Raw genomic sequence first — 16746 nt, forward strand, 5'->3', positions numbered from 1 at the left:
GACAGACTGGATTCCAGTCTATCAGCAGGGCCAGTGCCCTCAACACCTCAATCATTCCTTCTCCGACAGCCTTTTTGAAAACTCTTTCATACAGCAGATTTCTTCCGCCAAGGCTTTTCAAGACCTCATTCAAGAATTTCCTCTTAGGTTGGGCAGTTAAAGCACTAGTAAAGTTGTAGTTGGTATCAGTTTAAAGCTGAACACCTCAAAGTGAACACCTCAAAGAAACACTGGGTTAAAATGGCATTATCAGCCCTGCCCCTTTGTAGTATAGAAATTGAAAAAAAATAAAAATCTTCATTTCTGAGAATAAAAATTGAAATTCTCCTTGTCCTTAAGACACAACCCTCCCCCCCACCACGTAATCTCAGCTGTAACTACAGTGTCTGCAGTCACTCCTCCTGCCCCTTTTATCTTCACGCAGGGCCCATTAACACAAGCCAAAACCAAGTCCAAGACAAAGCCCCAAGAGGGAGCAAATACCATGTCCCACTGGGAACACTTACAGTTCCAGCAACACGGACACAGGGACTCCAGCTGGAAAGCTCAGGCTTGTTAACACACAGGCTTTATAAACTGAAGTCACTGGGCAGCAAACGCTACGGTGTCTTTTACTGGGGGAAAAAAGGTAAGACAAATACATTATCTCAAAACTAATCAGAAAAGACTTGTTTTGTTCACGAGTTTGTTTATTAAAAAGGTAGTATAAAACACAACCCCTTTAAGAAACAAAATTGAAGACAAATCAAGGGATTCCCAGATGCTGTCACAGGTCTAGATATTATTCAAATATGATTTTTTTTTAAAAAAAAATGTTGGTTTTGTAAAGCATAAATGATCAATTTATCTTATCGAAAGAAAATAACCTGGCAGAAAAATTCCAAGTCAACTTATTGAAAAGTTTAATCTAACAATATACTTTCATATTACAGAATGAGCAAAAAAACAATTTGCTGCAAAAGATTTCATAATTCTATAAATATTTTACAGAACTTTCAGAGTATCCTGACAGTAAGACTTCAAGCCTTGTATAATGAGCACTAAAATACACACAAGTGAAATCAACACAAGTACACAATTTACATAATTCATTTATCATACTGCAGTATGTTTCCTCAAATTCAGAAATAAAAAGAAAAATTTTAAATCCGATTTGTTTGTTTTAAAGAATTTGGTTAGGTTATACAGTTGAAGAATTCAGGGTATGGATACTGATTTTACTGGAAAATTTAAAGGCAAGGTTGGGTTTCCATGAAGCATCCAATACCTTTAAGTTTTCTTAAGCGAATTAAGTTAAGTAATTGTAAATTGATTAACCTTAACGGAATAATGTCTAGGACATGTTTTAGCCAAAATGCACTGCATTTAACATACTAATGATTTTAAGTGAATTGCAATCCTTATACAAAATGTTAAGTTGTACCAGGGACTGAAATTCAATTAAAAAAAGTAATTAAAAAAAGTCAGCAGGAGAAACAGATAAACATTTTGATGCAAAATGAAACTAACTCTCTCTTTACAGCTGTATATGAACGTTCGAGAACCTGCTACAACTTATGGGCCTTTTCTTTTGGGGCTTTTTGTCTCCAGATGTCTACCTTAGCCATGCTCCTCAAACCGTGGCATCTCTGATGAACGCTCCTAACTCCCTACAACTCCCTAACAGCAAAGCACTAAAAAGCGTCTGATTGTAGAGTAAACTACCAATATATCTCGAAGCCAAGCAACTGATTTTGTATTGCACGGTTAAGAAAGTGATTACCTATGCCAAATTATGCTGAAGTACCAGTTAAGTTAATACTCTTTCCCTGCTGTTGTATTTAAGTGGCTTCACATCTGTTTTGTTACACTCTGCGAATTAGCAGAAACAGCTATTTCTCTAGTTCAAAACTGAGCAACGATGATTATCCACCCATTGTTTCAACCTGCTGCTAGTTGTTGTTTTCATAATATACGGAGGGAAGGAGACAGCTTTTCTTAAAATGAACCTCTCACCAAAAGCCTGGGGACGAAGGAACATGCGGTACTGGAATGCTGGAATGGAACCTAAGAAAAAGTAGAAACTGAGCAGAAGTTTTGATTTTGTCACTTCTAATGAGCGAGACAAGTCATCAGAAAGCACTTTTAATTAGACAACAAATATAGTCAAAATTGCAGCGGGGTCTTCTTACCTATTTACGATGCTGCTCAGTCAGGAAAAAATGTAAGTTTAAAAATCAGCTTCCAATTTGTTAAAATTTGGTATTAAACATTACTGCTTTATAGTACAAGAATTTCATCATCATACTTCAAAATAGTAATTTTAACTTTTGTGGAAAATTTTAATTTATGTCCAGATTAATTTATAAAAATTTGCATCATTTAAAAAAGGAAAACATCAAAAGAATTCAGTCTCAATGAAAATCTGCTGAAAAGAAAGTTACAGCTGCATTAACCTCTCCATAGACTATTAAATGTCTCAACAACTCAATGAATAGTTTATAAAAATATATTTTTACATTTTACTGGGGAATAACAGAGGTAGACAAAAGGAAAATATCAGTTTGAGTGTAATGCCACACTTCAGAACAACATATTTGCATGGAAAAAACAGCTTTTATTTTCTTAAGAATCCTAGTTAATAGGAAAGCCAGAAAAGTGTTTGGTCTCAGTCTCTGTCGGTGCTCTACTTCACTGTGAAGTCGAGAGGAAAAAGGTGAAAAGATTAGTATCACATTTGACTTTTGAAGCAAGCCAATCAAATTCGTACATCAATTGGAGAGAGGAAGGTTACTGCACATAGAATGATTCTTTATTTTTCAAAGTCGTTTTTCAAACACTAACACTAACCTTATTTTTTTATATCTGATACCATGATAAGGCTTCATAGAACTGTACAATATTTATACATTTGTCAACAGTTTCCCTATATCCTTGCAATTCCACTGTAAAACAGGTGATTTAACTGCGTAGAGTGTTATAGGACTAGGATCTCTTAAAAAAAAAAAAAAAAAAAAAAAGAAAAAGCTAACAAAACACAACAGTCTAACAGATCTAAAGCCTGGAGCCTAGAAGCTGGAAGAAAAGGAGCAATGAAAGCAACACCCACACCACTAAATGACACTCTTCATAGGTCTGTGGTGCTTATTACCAATAAAACTAATGAAGGCAGAATCAACACAACCTCGAGATGCGATCTGAATATTCCACTACGTGCAGCGATGCACCAGGCAGCATTTCAGATTCCCTCAACACCTTTTTTTCCAAAACGGACAATTTGCACACTTGCAAAGATGAGAAAATGGTCCTTCTTAGCTGGCAATACGGCTCTTGTTATAACGCAACTCAAAATTGGAAATTTGTCATGCCAGCTTACAATGAGCCCCCCAGACTTTTAAACCTGGAATTCAAATATCACCTCTGTTTTAAGACCCAATATTTTGTCACAAAAAGACATAATTTTTAACCACAGGGGCAAGTGTTAACTCAGATGCTCTGGTTGGTGTTAGCTACCCATATGTATCGATTACATATTAAAAAAAGCCTTAAACAAGTTTAGAGGACCATACAGACTTCTGGAAAAAAAATAGATGGTAATCTCAGAGCACAAAGTTTGAAAATACCGATTCGGAGTATTCCGAATACTTCAGGATGGAAATGCAAGAATTAGCATTTATGGTTTCTTGCGATCCAGTATGAATTTAAAAAATTCAAAAGATCCTCCTTACAAACGTGCATTAGTAACCACCCCCATGAACAGCGTGCTATGAATTTAGCACCAATATTTTAATTGCTTAGTGTCTAAGTCTGTATTCTTCTTGCTAAGTGCCTAAGTCTGTATTCTTCAATCCTTAGGTATCAAAATAATGGGATTCAAAATGAGGAATGACTATGCCCAAAACAGCTCCCCTAAAGTTATTTTTGAAAGCCTGCCACTTATTAAGATATCTAAAATTAGAATGTCTTCTCAATCCTTGCTTTTGGAAATACTTCTAAGGGTTAGCATTTGCTTTTTTCCATATAAAAGAATATTATTTGAAAGCGTATTTTCAAGTATTCTAACTTTTACACAACAAATTGTAGTTCAAGTTGCCAAAAGCCTTGAAATTTCATGAAATATGGGAGATCCTCCACTTCAAAGAGCACGTAAGGCTAAACTAAAATGTTGAAGAGAACTCAGGCTCATCATCTAACAAAGTTAAACAAAAATGTTTATGCTAATATTAAAGCTATAACTAAACAAAGCAAACACATCAATCAAAAGCATTTGCATACCTAGCGCATACAGACCACGAGAGTTTAAGATCAGTCTTAATTCACTATGGCCCAGAATGTGTGTGCTCATGCATTTCTAGTCTCCTTGACATAATTCCAGCCTCAACAGAAGATCTAAGCCTCAAGAGAAGATCTAACCAGGGGAAGAAAAGAATAATTTACTGAATGCTGTGATTTAAATAATCTACCTTCACTCGGTTTGCCTTATCTTGGCTACGGCAGCCTTGTTTGTTTTCCACTTCCTTCAAGTTTGTGACTTGATACTGCTCTTCTCATTTGCCACTTAATGCACAGCAACATATCCAACGCCTTCACCCTTTATGCATCACAGCATCTGTTCCATAAGATGACTCAAAGTACTCAGGACAAGAATCATTTTTAAGGATGAGATACCAAGTTCGAAAGGGTACAGGAAAATTAACAGGGAAATCCACAAATCTAGTAATAGTTTTGCATTATTTAAGTTACGCATAGTTACAGAAACTTAAGAGTTGGAACGTATTTCACACTTACATAATGAAACACTGACACACGGAGTTAGAACAAAAGAAGCCTGATGGGTTTTACTGCATTCTTGGCAACTTGAGTTACTTTATCTGAACAGCCAATTAATACGAACTTTTAGATTCTCATTAAATACTGCTTTTAATGAAAACTTCAAAGCACACAGTTGATGACATTCTAATATGCATATATTCATATGAACATTGTCTGCAGTCACCCTGAAGAAAGGGATAAACTCAAACATCACCCTAAAACCCATGCTTTCATAAAGCATCAAAGATGTTATGTATCTGCTTCACCATCGCTGCCTGCAAGGCTGCTGTCTGTAGATGGAGCACCATCTTCATTAACACCCTCACCATTATTCTCCCTCTTATGAGCTTCATCATTTACATCCTTAGACGTGTCATTAACGTTTGCAGGTTGTCTGCCTTCAGGCAGTTTAACACTACTTGTTGCGGCATCCGAATCAGATGTTGGTTGCTGCTCCTTTGCATCAGGATCCTCTAGAAATGATCCCCACACCTTGAGCCTTTCTTCCCTTTCTCTTGCAGTCTCCTCCACCTATTAAAGATACATTTATACACATCATTACAGTCATACTTGTAAAAATGAATATTTACACAGATAAAACCATATAAACATTTATATTGCAGTAATATCTCAAGACTTCAGTAGGCTCTGTTGAGAGTGGACTAATGATCTGTACATCCAGTGACTAATCCTGTAAGTTGACAACTCCAACACACAATTTTTAACATCAAGCAGGTCCTTTACATTTTTGCTAAATTGAATAAATAAGGATGATTATCTTTTTTTGAGACATCCTTGCAGTTTTTGACAAGAAGCAAGATGGGCCGGGGGTGGGAAGGGGTTGGGAAGACCATGCATTTCTCAAATTAAAACAGATTTTCAGTTTGGAAGAAACATTTGATGAAATAGGACCATGAAAGGCTACCTGATAATCGGTTACTCCATCCCACGTTTCAGCACTGAGCTGGCGGCCACCAAACCACCTTCCATTTAGAGTTAGCTTGCACAGATCAGCTTCTGTTGCTTCTTTAAATGACACAGAAGCCACGCCATCAGGGTGTCGCTGTAAGGAGAGACAACTTTCGCTTAATAGTTTTCTAAATAGCGTATTTATTCCACGATCTTTTAGACTGTCTTACAAAAATCCATCAGGATATAGCTCCATCTCGATCACACACAATCGGGTTTGAAAAATTAAATTTGCAAGGTTACAGATTTTGTTCTACTGGTACACGGAACAGACTTTTTGAACACAGAAAACAAATGTTTCAGCTCATTTAGCTATAAATAAATGTGTTTATAAACTTTCAAACTTGTGATATGTATCTAAGTTATTGGGAAGAGTTAGAGTTTGCCTTCGCATAGGCTGAAGTAGATAGGGGCTTATAAATTAATTCCCAAACCAGCTAATTTTAAAATAGTGGAAGATTAGGTCAAGTTTCCATAAAATAAACACACAAAACCAAATAAATGCTCTACTCATATTTAAAGAATCCTAAATGTTTTGCTTATTTGCACATTACGTCAATTCTGCCAATACAACCTGTAAAGAATACCTACATCAAATATGAGAACCTTCTTTACTTGACCAAACTTTTCACACTCCGTCCGCAGATCTTCTCTGATCTCATTTAGCACTAAGGGATCCTCCTGCAACGCAATCACACAGATTAGATTAAACAGAAGCACTTTCTTCTCAGCTTTGTTTTTGCTCAATCTCCGATGGAATACATCTACCAATCTATTAAAAGTTCATAAATTAAGTGTTGTTATGCTGCGCTTTCAAAGCCACTTGGGAGCTGACAGACAGCCCTTATTTGAACTTAATAAATTCTACTTATTAACAAGGCTTTTGTGCTGGCTGCTCCATTCTAAAAGTTACTGCCTACTCCTCTTTCTATCCCAAAAAGGAACACAGTGAAAAAGGCCAATTTGAAAAATATGTAACTTTGTCTTGTTTTCTTTGGAAGTAGATGAATGAATTTTAAACAGATGCTTCGCACAGGAAAAAAAAAAATCCTACTCAAACAGTAAGTTTAATTTTGTTCTCATCTGCCCACAATTTTGCTAGAATCCTTACGGCAGAAAGCTCAGACAATGTTAATGATAACAGCACAATCTACAGTAGCCAACTGCACCTACCTACCTCAAAGTCCTTTGGGTGAAACATATTCCTGATAATAACGATGCGTTCATGTCGCATTCGAGTTGCGCCGTCTTTCTTCTCAGGCCTCCAATCCAGCTGTCTAATGAAATGAAGCAACAGTAAGAAGATATTGTTGCGGCTCTCTTCAGTTTCTACAAGTATTTGTTGAAAAAAAATCATTAATTTGGCATTTCTTGCAATATATCAACCAAAACATGTATTTTGACACAAAGAGTTAAGTTACTCTTCTAAGAAATGCAATCACAATCCAGTTTTACCACTTCTACAAAGCAGCTGAGGTTTCAAGGTACTAAAATGCTCATAGAGGGACTATAAATAATATTAAGAATCAAAGCATTTTCTTAAACACTGAAAAAATTTACTTCCTTCTTAATTATCAGCTCAGATACAGGAACCAGTTGCTGCCAAGTATGATAAAAATGTCAGTATTTCACAATTTTTTCCTGACTTTGTAAAAAAAGGAGATCCACCATTCCCTTTAGGAAAATTTAACTGCTTTTATTTAAACAAAGAGGTAAGAACGCCTTCAGTCTCACACAGGCATTGCTGCAGGATGGATTTTGTTCCACAACGTACAGAGCTACTGTCACAAACTAGCAATGTAACTGAGGGCACCTCTTCTATGACTTCTGGTAGAAATCCCTACTTCATATTCTATTACAGTAAAAATACACATTCACTTACACTTCTGAACCTCAAAATCTTATATTTGGGAGGAAAAAAAAAGAAATCTTGTTAAGTTCCTTCTTGTATCTGCTACTTCAGCTGAAGAAAACTTGGATTTCCAATGAAGGTAGTAGCAGGTAAATTCTGCTCTTCAACTCCGAAAGGAAAAGCAACTGAAGTCAGTTTATTCACACAAACTGCTGTCAAACGCAAGTTCATTATTTTCATACCTCTCTCTCTCCACCCTGGAGACAACTTATAGCAAGAACTAACCATGTATCTGAGGCAGACACGTTTCAAGCTGCTTTTATTTTTAATTGATAAGATGCCAAGTAGACTTTGTTCCCTTTAACTCTTGCACAATGCTTTTTTACATCACTATTTAAAATGTTTAGTGGAATGCTGCTTTCCTTAAAATATTAAGAGTTCTATATACTTAAAACGGTTTTTCTTCTTTAATCCACATCTTCTTGGTTCCAAAAGGCAGGAAGAAAGTTTTTAAGTGACAAAAGCAATGAATCCAGGTGCAATTAAAAAAATAGCATATCTCAGACCAGAGAGAGAGAGGGGTTTGGGGGAATTTACAGAGGTATTTTAGTATTTGCTGCTATAGAAGTTAGCACCTCTTACCCTTTGCAGCAAATAAACTATGGTACAGACACTATGTGGACAGCCAGAGTGTTATTATTTTAAAAAAAGTAAGCCTAGACATGGTGACAGGACTTGTACACCCACATACTGAGAAATAAAAAAAGTCTTTTATGTCCTCAGAGTTGCAGTATTTTCTTCTATAACTGAAAGGACCTTATGTATTATTTTAATGTGTCAATCACAAAGAAGTTCATTAAGTCAACATTTCATTTAGAAGTTCCTTCCCTCCAAATACGTGATATTTAAGCTATTTCACTGTCAGAGAAGACTTCAATTTTTTGCATAACTCCTAGCATTGTATTTGAAAGCAGCGCTTTACTAATAGCACTTAGAATTCAAGCAATATTTTACTGAAATAAAAAATACAAACTTCTGCTGTTGAGACAACTTCTTCTTGTAGTCTTTACATTTCTTCTTCTTTTTGCTTGCATCATACTCCCCCTTCAGTTGAAACTTTGCAACTTCAACATGCAATTTATAGCCTCTAATTTCTGCTTCATCCAGAAGTCTCAACGCAAGTTGAACTGATTCCCTCTATTCAAAGATAAAACAGAACACAAGCTTTAAAACACATGGCGCAAATAATTCCAGTAACATCTAATTAAGAATTTTGTGCTGAGAATCAATTCGCTGTCACTGAAAACCATATTGTCAAGTCTCTTGACACAGAGTTGGCAACGCTTTCTTTCTCAAACCCCAGTATTTCTTCACCGCAGTGGATTAATGCTCCCGAAAGCAACTGCATACATTTCATTCAATATGTCACAAAAACCGATCTGCAATCGTCAAGCAAGCCCCTGAACTCAAAAGGGAAAATAAAAAAAAAGTCAGGGGGCTGATTTTTCTAGCAAGTTTGTATCACTTTTACAAGAACAGCAGACTCTGAGGCTCTGAAGTAACTTTTAATGTTTTCCTAAAAGTCCTTTAGACCACAGACTGTCTTTATACTTGTGCACTAAACAGCCCTAACTACTAAAATTACAAAACTAGCACAGACTACAAGGAAGTTGATTTAGTACTGCCTGGTGCTTCTTGCAGAATTAAAGCAGACTGCACTTGTAGTCTTTCCAAATGCTTCACAAGTGAGACCCACAAAGGAAATAGTATTGCAGCCTAAACTTATATACGGAATGCAAGAACAGCTCTGAACCTCACCAGTTCCCAACTAAACGCTGTAAATACAGGACTATAGTATGTTCCTTCCTGTCTCTTTATTTTTGTATTCTTGGCCACACAGTGGCATACTTTCTAAGTAAAATGTGAAGAGGTCCCCAATTTCACCCTATAATCACTGGCACCCAAGACAGGAACATATAGGGACATGTTCAGCAGGTATTACAGGTATTTTTAGGGGGAGGGTGCAGGTGGATAAAAGGAAACGAATGAGGTGCACAACTAGATAAATCAGCAGTTCTGCAAGAAATCACACCTCCGCTTTACATTATACTTTAGATATTTCAAGAATCTTCTGAATGTGATTCTGACTCAGTGGCCACAAGTACCTTCAATGGGAAGGAAAACTGCATTTTCAGTGCCCCACTCACCTTTAGATAGCAACAGAGGCCATCACCTTTAAGATTTCCTTCCTTATCTTTGTAAAGCTTGATTTTGTGTTCTTCTGTCTGAGGATCCCGCATAATGATACCACATTTTGACATGACTTGTACAAATTCATCTTTAGTAATGTCTGGAGGTAAGCCTGCAATATAAATTAAACCAGAATGCTTGAGTAAGTTCAGATTTCTTTTAGAACCTCATTAGAACAAAAATCCCACAGTGTTTATTAAAATGAACTGTGTCAAATGTAAAGGCAAAATTTTACATATACAAAAAGAAACCATCACTGCCTTTGGGACCAATATTTTTGATATTACCTTTTAAACATTACTTCATACCAGTATTTTGAAAATCCTTTTACTTTTTTAGAGGTGTAACATACAGCAACATCTTTGTGCTCCCTAATATGCGGAGCTAGAGCTTTAGTGTTATGTTTGGTACCGACACTGCAGTGGCCACAATGGCGTATACAAACGTAACTATCCTGCCCAAGCTTTAAGTTCCCCCGCACCTCTAGGGATGGGAGACAAAAAAAACCCCACCTAGCCTATAAACAGACAACTATTTTCTCCACCCACAAATTAGACAGAAAAAGCAACTGATAACGTATGGAGTTTTCCAAGTCTAAACTTTGAATTGAGGACAAGAAAAAAACAAAAACGGAGAGAGAAAATTATGGGACTGTTCATGCTAGTCTGGCCTGGATGAAGATTTCTGAGAATTCAAGTGTGTGCGTTTCTGTGACTGCTTAGAACCACCAAATGTACCTTTGTGTATGCACCTAAAGATAGCACCCCAACATCCAAACCAGGTAGAGAAATTCCATAACAAACACACAAGTAGTTTCATTAGAGTTTCCCTGTTACTTGTTCATTCAGTTCTAGCTTTTTTTTGGTTCTTACTGTTTCCTTCTCATCCAGTAATTTAATTTATGTATTTATAACCTCAAAGACAAATTAAAGATTAAAACATTAAGTGATATGCATAGTGAATACTCCTTAGGAGTTCGCAAAGATTTTTTTCCTTGGTTGTAGCTTACTTAAAAAAAAAAATAAAAATCAGTGACTTGGCTGACACAGCTCACAGAATATCACATTTAAGAGATAAAAGCATGGAGTATGTCCCCTATATTACTTTTCCCACATCTGCAATTTAAAGGTCACAAAGACATTATGCAGTCAGGAACAAAACATTAAGTGGCTTGCAGGTGGCAGACCGAATAGGTAATATTAGAAGTCAGGGAGACGTATACGAGTCTCTTTTACCATCCTGAGCTTAAAGCAGGTAAATAAATGCTACTACTCACCAGTCACATAAACATTTGTGTTTCTGTCTTCTTCAACATGAAACCATCCTAAAAATAGATTTTAAATTCAGTTATGCAATATATTAAGCATATGCTAACGTTCACATTCCATCAGATTTCTAAGTTTTCTTGCCCAGAGGAAAAGTTCTGAACACGCCTTAATTTGCCTTTTTTCCACCTTGTGTATGTACTTAGGAAGATACCTATGAAGTACCAAACAATTCTAAAATCATTCTGGAAATTTTCAGAACCTGTATCTTTGCTGTACACGGTAACACTGAACAGTTGTCAGGTTCCACTCAGTACCATACAGGTTGCAGCCTACACAGAGGGAAACCCTTTGGCACTTACCTGGCTCAAGCTTCCGTTTTTCTGCTTTTTGCTTTGGATCTGTTTGTTTTGGTCCTTTCTCATTTGCTGACGGTTGTGTTCCTGATGTCTTAGAACCTACTGGTTGCTTACTTTCAGTCGCTGTGCCAGAAGCAGATGAACTGTCTGTATCATCTGCATGGAAGCCATAGTTGGCGTGGTATGTTGCCAGGAAATCTTCTGTTATCTGAAAAGAAATTACGAAAATTAATCCAAAATTTCAACAAACTACAAATTTAGGTTTCTAAGTGTTTTAATGTTAGTGCATTGATGATGGCCATTTTCTAATCCAGCAACATAGAAAATAACAGCATTTAAAAACTATTTTTAAATCATCTTTGTAAAGCCATGTGCAAAATAAAACCAATCAGTGCAGGCATAACCTGAACTAGACTAACATTCTAGTTCCATACAGCACATGAAGTTTTTAAACAAATATTTCACAAGTTCTGCCTTTTTTCAAGCAAAGCTTTCTGCTTTCAACATCAGTTGGATTTGCCTGAAGGACAAAAACCAAGCGCTCCTGACCACGTTGAAGAGATAAAGTGACACTGAAGGTAAGCCAACGACTTATTCACAGATGATGAACGACTGACATTTGTAGGCATCTGCCTTTTCATAGAAACATTTTCAGAGCTGACAGATGTTTGTGTTGACAGACAGTAAATATTGCACTTAGAGGCTTATCTTAACACACTGTTTATAAAGCCATATACTCTATATCCTACTAACAGATAAATAATTGCCTCGCTCTTTCTCTAGAGAGACTATATTTGGATAAAATATATATTGGTTAGTGTCTATCTTTCAGAGATCAAACCAAAAACACTCTACAAATTACACCTGATATTTCCAGCCAGGAAAATTTTAGTACTAGCCACTAGCAACAACATGCAAAGACATGTTATATATGCATATTATTGCATATTTATAACATACATCATAGCTGATTTTGCTAGCATCACTGCACTATGAAGTACTTTCTGAAGTCTTACACTCTGAAATTATTTATTCCCAAAGCTGAGCCTTAACCTTCAAAAATTTTACCTGACTGCACTTTAGCTGCACTTGCTTCATCTGTATTCAAAAGGGAACAAAACTTACTGTCATTAAGCTATTGTAAGAGAGCGGCATGACAGACAGTAGTGTCATTGTTACCAACGCAATCTCATATCATGACAGACAGTAGTGTCATTGTTACCAACGCAATCTCATATCTTCTGTAGTGATTTGAAGCTTGATGCTTCAACTCTAAGCTCTTACTATGACAAATCAAAAATGCCGAATTGACAGCAACAGTCTTGTCATGAATAACACAAGATGCTGTGGAGCCCTATTGAACTTAAAAGTTTGGCATGAAATAGCTCTTATGTTAAACAAGATTTGCAACACACCTTGATCAGGAATGTAAGTGGGTGCTCTCACAGACATGACACAATGTCGAAGAGTGCAACCACCTTCAGTGAAGAAAAGAATACTCTGTGTTCTAATAACATTCATTATATTTGACAATAGCAATCTGAACAAATCCTTAGTATCACAGTTGGTGAAATCCAGAGAATTAAGCTTTTAAACTCTGTGGTGAACAATATTACTCATTTTCATTGGAGAAACTACTGACAAATTAGTGATTAAACCTGTGACAACTAGCCACCTTCCTGCAGCAGTATTATTTTTCGACTTCAGGTGGAACCACACTCTCATGTAAAGCTAAATTTATTCTTAGCAAATTACCTACCATGGACTGTCAAATTTTGCTAGTCAATAGCAAAGATTTTTTTTTCCAATAATATGCCACCATCCTATCATATATACCAGTACGACTACTTAATTTTAAAATGCATTTTTGCAAGCATAAAGGAATTTATACAAGTATAAAGGCTTTTATTGGTACTTATGTCATGCCATGCCTGCATGGAAAACAAGCACTCACAGAATTTCTTACTTGGGCCTTCAATGCAGTTCTGGCGGACAACATCACAGAAGGAGATCAGTTCTCTCTCCATACCCACACAGTTGCACAGTTTGGGACAATTAAGCTTATAGGAAAAGAAATACAATACTACATACAAGACACGCTAGCATCTAATTAACTACTGGTCACTCTGAAATGGAAAGGAATAGATTAACCAAATGAAGAACAGATACCCCAGGCTTACAAAGACATCCAATGTCTGGTTTTTCAGAGTAAGTGATGAAGGAAGGCAGATAAATTCAACATGTAATTTTCTGCTATGTCTGTGAAGGACTGTGTCAAAGGTTGGTATCCATCACTATAGTACCATTGAAAGAAAAATAATTAAATAATACATGAAGTTGCAATCACTTTTATTAAATAGTTTACTTTTCCAATTTTTTCTGAGGAATGTTGACAGTTAATATCATCAACTTTTTGCACTACTTGGAAATATGCTTTAGAAGACGTTCAGCAGCTGCTCTATTCCCAAAGCAGAGTAGCAGTGCAACACTGGGCTGTAGATCAGGATTACTTAGGCCAGTCAGAATATTTTAATCTTTTGTCAGAGAACAGGGATAAGGAATTTTATTAGTGTTCATGGAGTAGAGGAACAACTTCTGGCTCCCGTGGTCTCTTAAATCTATTTTGATAAAATACTCGTTGAATAATCACCAGCAAAATGAAGTAACCTGAGATACTACGATATCTAACTCAGTGACCCATCTATAACACAGAGAGCTCCACAATGATTCTTTATACCAACTTCTACTAATGAACTTTGCTCTTCCTATATAATCTGTCCAACCCTTAACTTTGTCTCCTTTCCAAGATGGAAATTTAAGATTTAAGTAAGGCATTTAGGAAAGACCAACGTTCCTGAGAAGAAGAGAGAAATAAAAAGAAATAATAATAAAAAAAGAACCCTTTTAAAAGTTACTGTGCTTATTGGATATAGCACTCCACTGGGAGCTGGGGATACTGAGCTCTCCACTGCTCCACTTCGTGAGTCTGGATTTTTCACATGCTTTTACCCCTCCGTAAGCCACCTGTTACATGGACACCTTACTAGGTTTAGACACATATAAACTTGGCCCTACAGGCTTCATTCTCACTCAGATTCTCCGAACTGTTAATTAATTCAGAGCCACAAACAAAAACAACTTATGAAGGCACACTACTTTTATGAAGTACATGCTACAAAATGTCTTAATGTTTGTAAATTAAGTAGTTGCCCTTACTTATCGTTATATAGTAACAGAACTACTTTTTCCTTGCAGATCATAAAATGGTTTGGGTTGGAAGGGACTTTAAAGACCACCCAGTCCCATCCCCTGCCATGGGCAGGGACACCTCCCACCAGAAAAGGTTGCTCAAAGCCCCATCCAGCCTGGCCTTGAACCCCTCCAGGGATGGGGCAGCCACAGCTTCTCTGGGCAACCTGGGCCAGGGTCTCACCACTCTGAGTGAAAAATGTCTTCCTGAGATCTAATTCATCCTGAAATCTCCCCTCTTCCAGTTTGAAGCCATTCCTCCTCATCCTATCACTACAAGCCCCTGTAAAAAGTCCCTCCCCAGCTTTCCTGTAGGCCCCTTCAGACACTGGAAGGGGCTGTTATAAGGTCTCCCTGGAGCCTTATCTATAGATCAGCACATTAAATTTATGTTCCTTCTCACCATGAAGAACCATGTTGTTATAGCAAGTTCATTTCCTATACTTCAAATACTTAATTAAAAAAACAAAACAAAATTAAAAACTGTAGCATGTTTTCATCCTGTGGAAAGCCTCTAAGCCAAATACACTTAGTTTTCAAGTGAGTTTCAAAGACCTAAGAAGAGGAAACAAGACGTTTTAATACATGCATCATTTTCAGATAATAGAAGACAGATATACTGCTCCATTTTCATCTAGACCTTTTAACAGCCTAGTTCACTTCTTCACTCCCAACAGAAAGACAAAGATCACCACATCTCCTGTGATAATGATTCTATGTCAACAGCAGTGCCGATCCGTTAGGATCCACAAATATAATCATGACTTCATCCCAGGCCTGAGCAATTCTACACACTGACAGCCAAGGAGAAAAGCCAACCCACGGCTCCTCACAACAAAAGAGCAGAAAGCAGCCGGTCGGGTTACAGACGGAGCCAACGCCAGTTGCTGTGGTTCTGCCTGCAAAACAGTGTTTCAGTGCCACAGGGACTTTGCACAGCTATTTGGCCGCATCCAGACAAGCGAGACACCCCGGGGCTGAAGAGCCCCAACATCAACTTCTTATTTCTCACCCCTCCTCGGGGGGAACTTCGGCACGCCGCTGGGAAAGAGCTGCGGGCGGAGGGAGCGGCCTCCCCGCCACAGAGGGCCGCAGCCAGGCGAGGAGGCCGCTCTTCACACCGGGAAGGGGGCACCGGGCCCGCCCGCCCGCCCCTCAGGGAGCGCCGCGGCGGCCCCCGCACCCACCTTGGGGAACCAGGCCTTCTTCTCCCGGTCCCACTCGTAGGCGGCTCCATCGGCCGGGTCCACGTAGGTGAAGGGGTCGGCATCCCCCTCGCCGCCGGGCTCGGCCTCGTACTGCTGCTGGAGTTGCAGCTGCCGGTAGAACTCCTCGTTCCCGTCCTCGCCGCTCATCCTGGCCCGTTGGGCGGGGAGGGGGGAGCGGAGACACCCGCACCGGGCCTAGGCACCCTCCGCCTCCGCCGCCGCCTGAGGCGCCCGCTGGCCCCGCCCCTCTCGGCGGAGGGCGCGGGCGCGCGCAGCCGGGAGCGGCGGGCGGGCGGGCGGGCGCGCGCGCGCGGGCCTCCTCCGCCTCACGCGGCCGGTGACCGTCCCAGAGCCCCCGCAACGCGCAGGAGCGGAAGTGACGCACCCCCTCCCCACGCCTTCCCGACCACCCCGCAGAAACTGAGCCGCCGGCTGGCTGGTCACGTGAAGGCGGCGGAGCCAATGGGGAAGGGGCGGCCCTCCCCGGAGAGGGCTGGGGGGGCGCGCGCGGCGGGAGGGGGGTGCTTCCTTTCCCGCCTCTGGGCGGGCCGAGGCCTGCAGCGATGGCGCAGCACCGGGCGGGCTCCTTTCCCTCAGGCTGCAGAGCTGTTTCACCACAGGCAGCGTCTTGGCAGGCGGGCGGCTGGGCCTGAGACTGCTTCGGGCCTTGCAGACCCTTCCAGGCCTGCGGTAGGTGTGGAGCCCTACCTAGATGGGCCTGGTGTAGAGACTGCTGTGGTTTTACTTACGTAAAATAAAAGCCTGCTGAGGGGCATGAAGTACTGCAAGTACTTCCTCCTGGA

The 16746-nt window shown here is 39.1% G+C and overlaps 1 protein-coding gene across 1 annotated transcript; it reads right to left on the reverse strand.

Moving 5' to 3' along the window:
* Window positions 1-678: 678 nt before the first annotated feature.
* On the reverse strand, window positions 679-16197 carry HTATSF1 (HIV-1 Tat specific factor 1). Its single transcript, XM_074147461.1, has 9 exons — window positions 15923-16197; window positions 11490-11694; window positions 11139-11186; window positions 9820-9974; window positions 8646-8809; window positions 6938-7037; window positions 6352-6441; window positions 5717-5854; window positions 679-5322 (listed from the first exon to the last, which is right to left on the reverse strand). Exons 1-9 carry the CDS (start codon window positions 16088-16090, stop codon window positions 5041-5043), a joined length of 1350 nt encoding a protein of 449 aa, XP_074003562.1. The 5' UTR covers window positions 16091-16197; the 3' UTR covers window positions 679-5040.
* Between the last annotated feature and the right edge of the window lie 549 nt (window positions 16198-16746).

This window comes from Numenius arquata, chromosome 5 (genome assembly GCF_964106895.1).
Source record: "Numenius arquata chromosome 5, bNumArq3.hap1.1, whole genome shotgun sequence".
Classification (NCBI taxonomy): Eukaryota; Metazoa; Chordata; class Aves; order Charadriiformes; family Scolopacidae; genus Numenius; species Numenius arquata.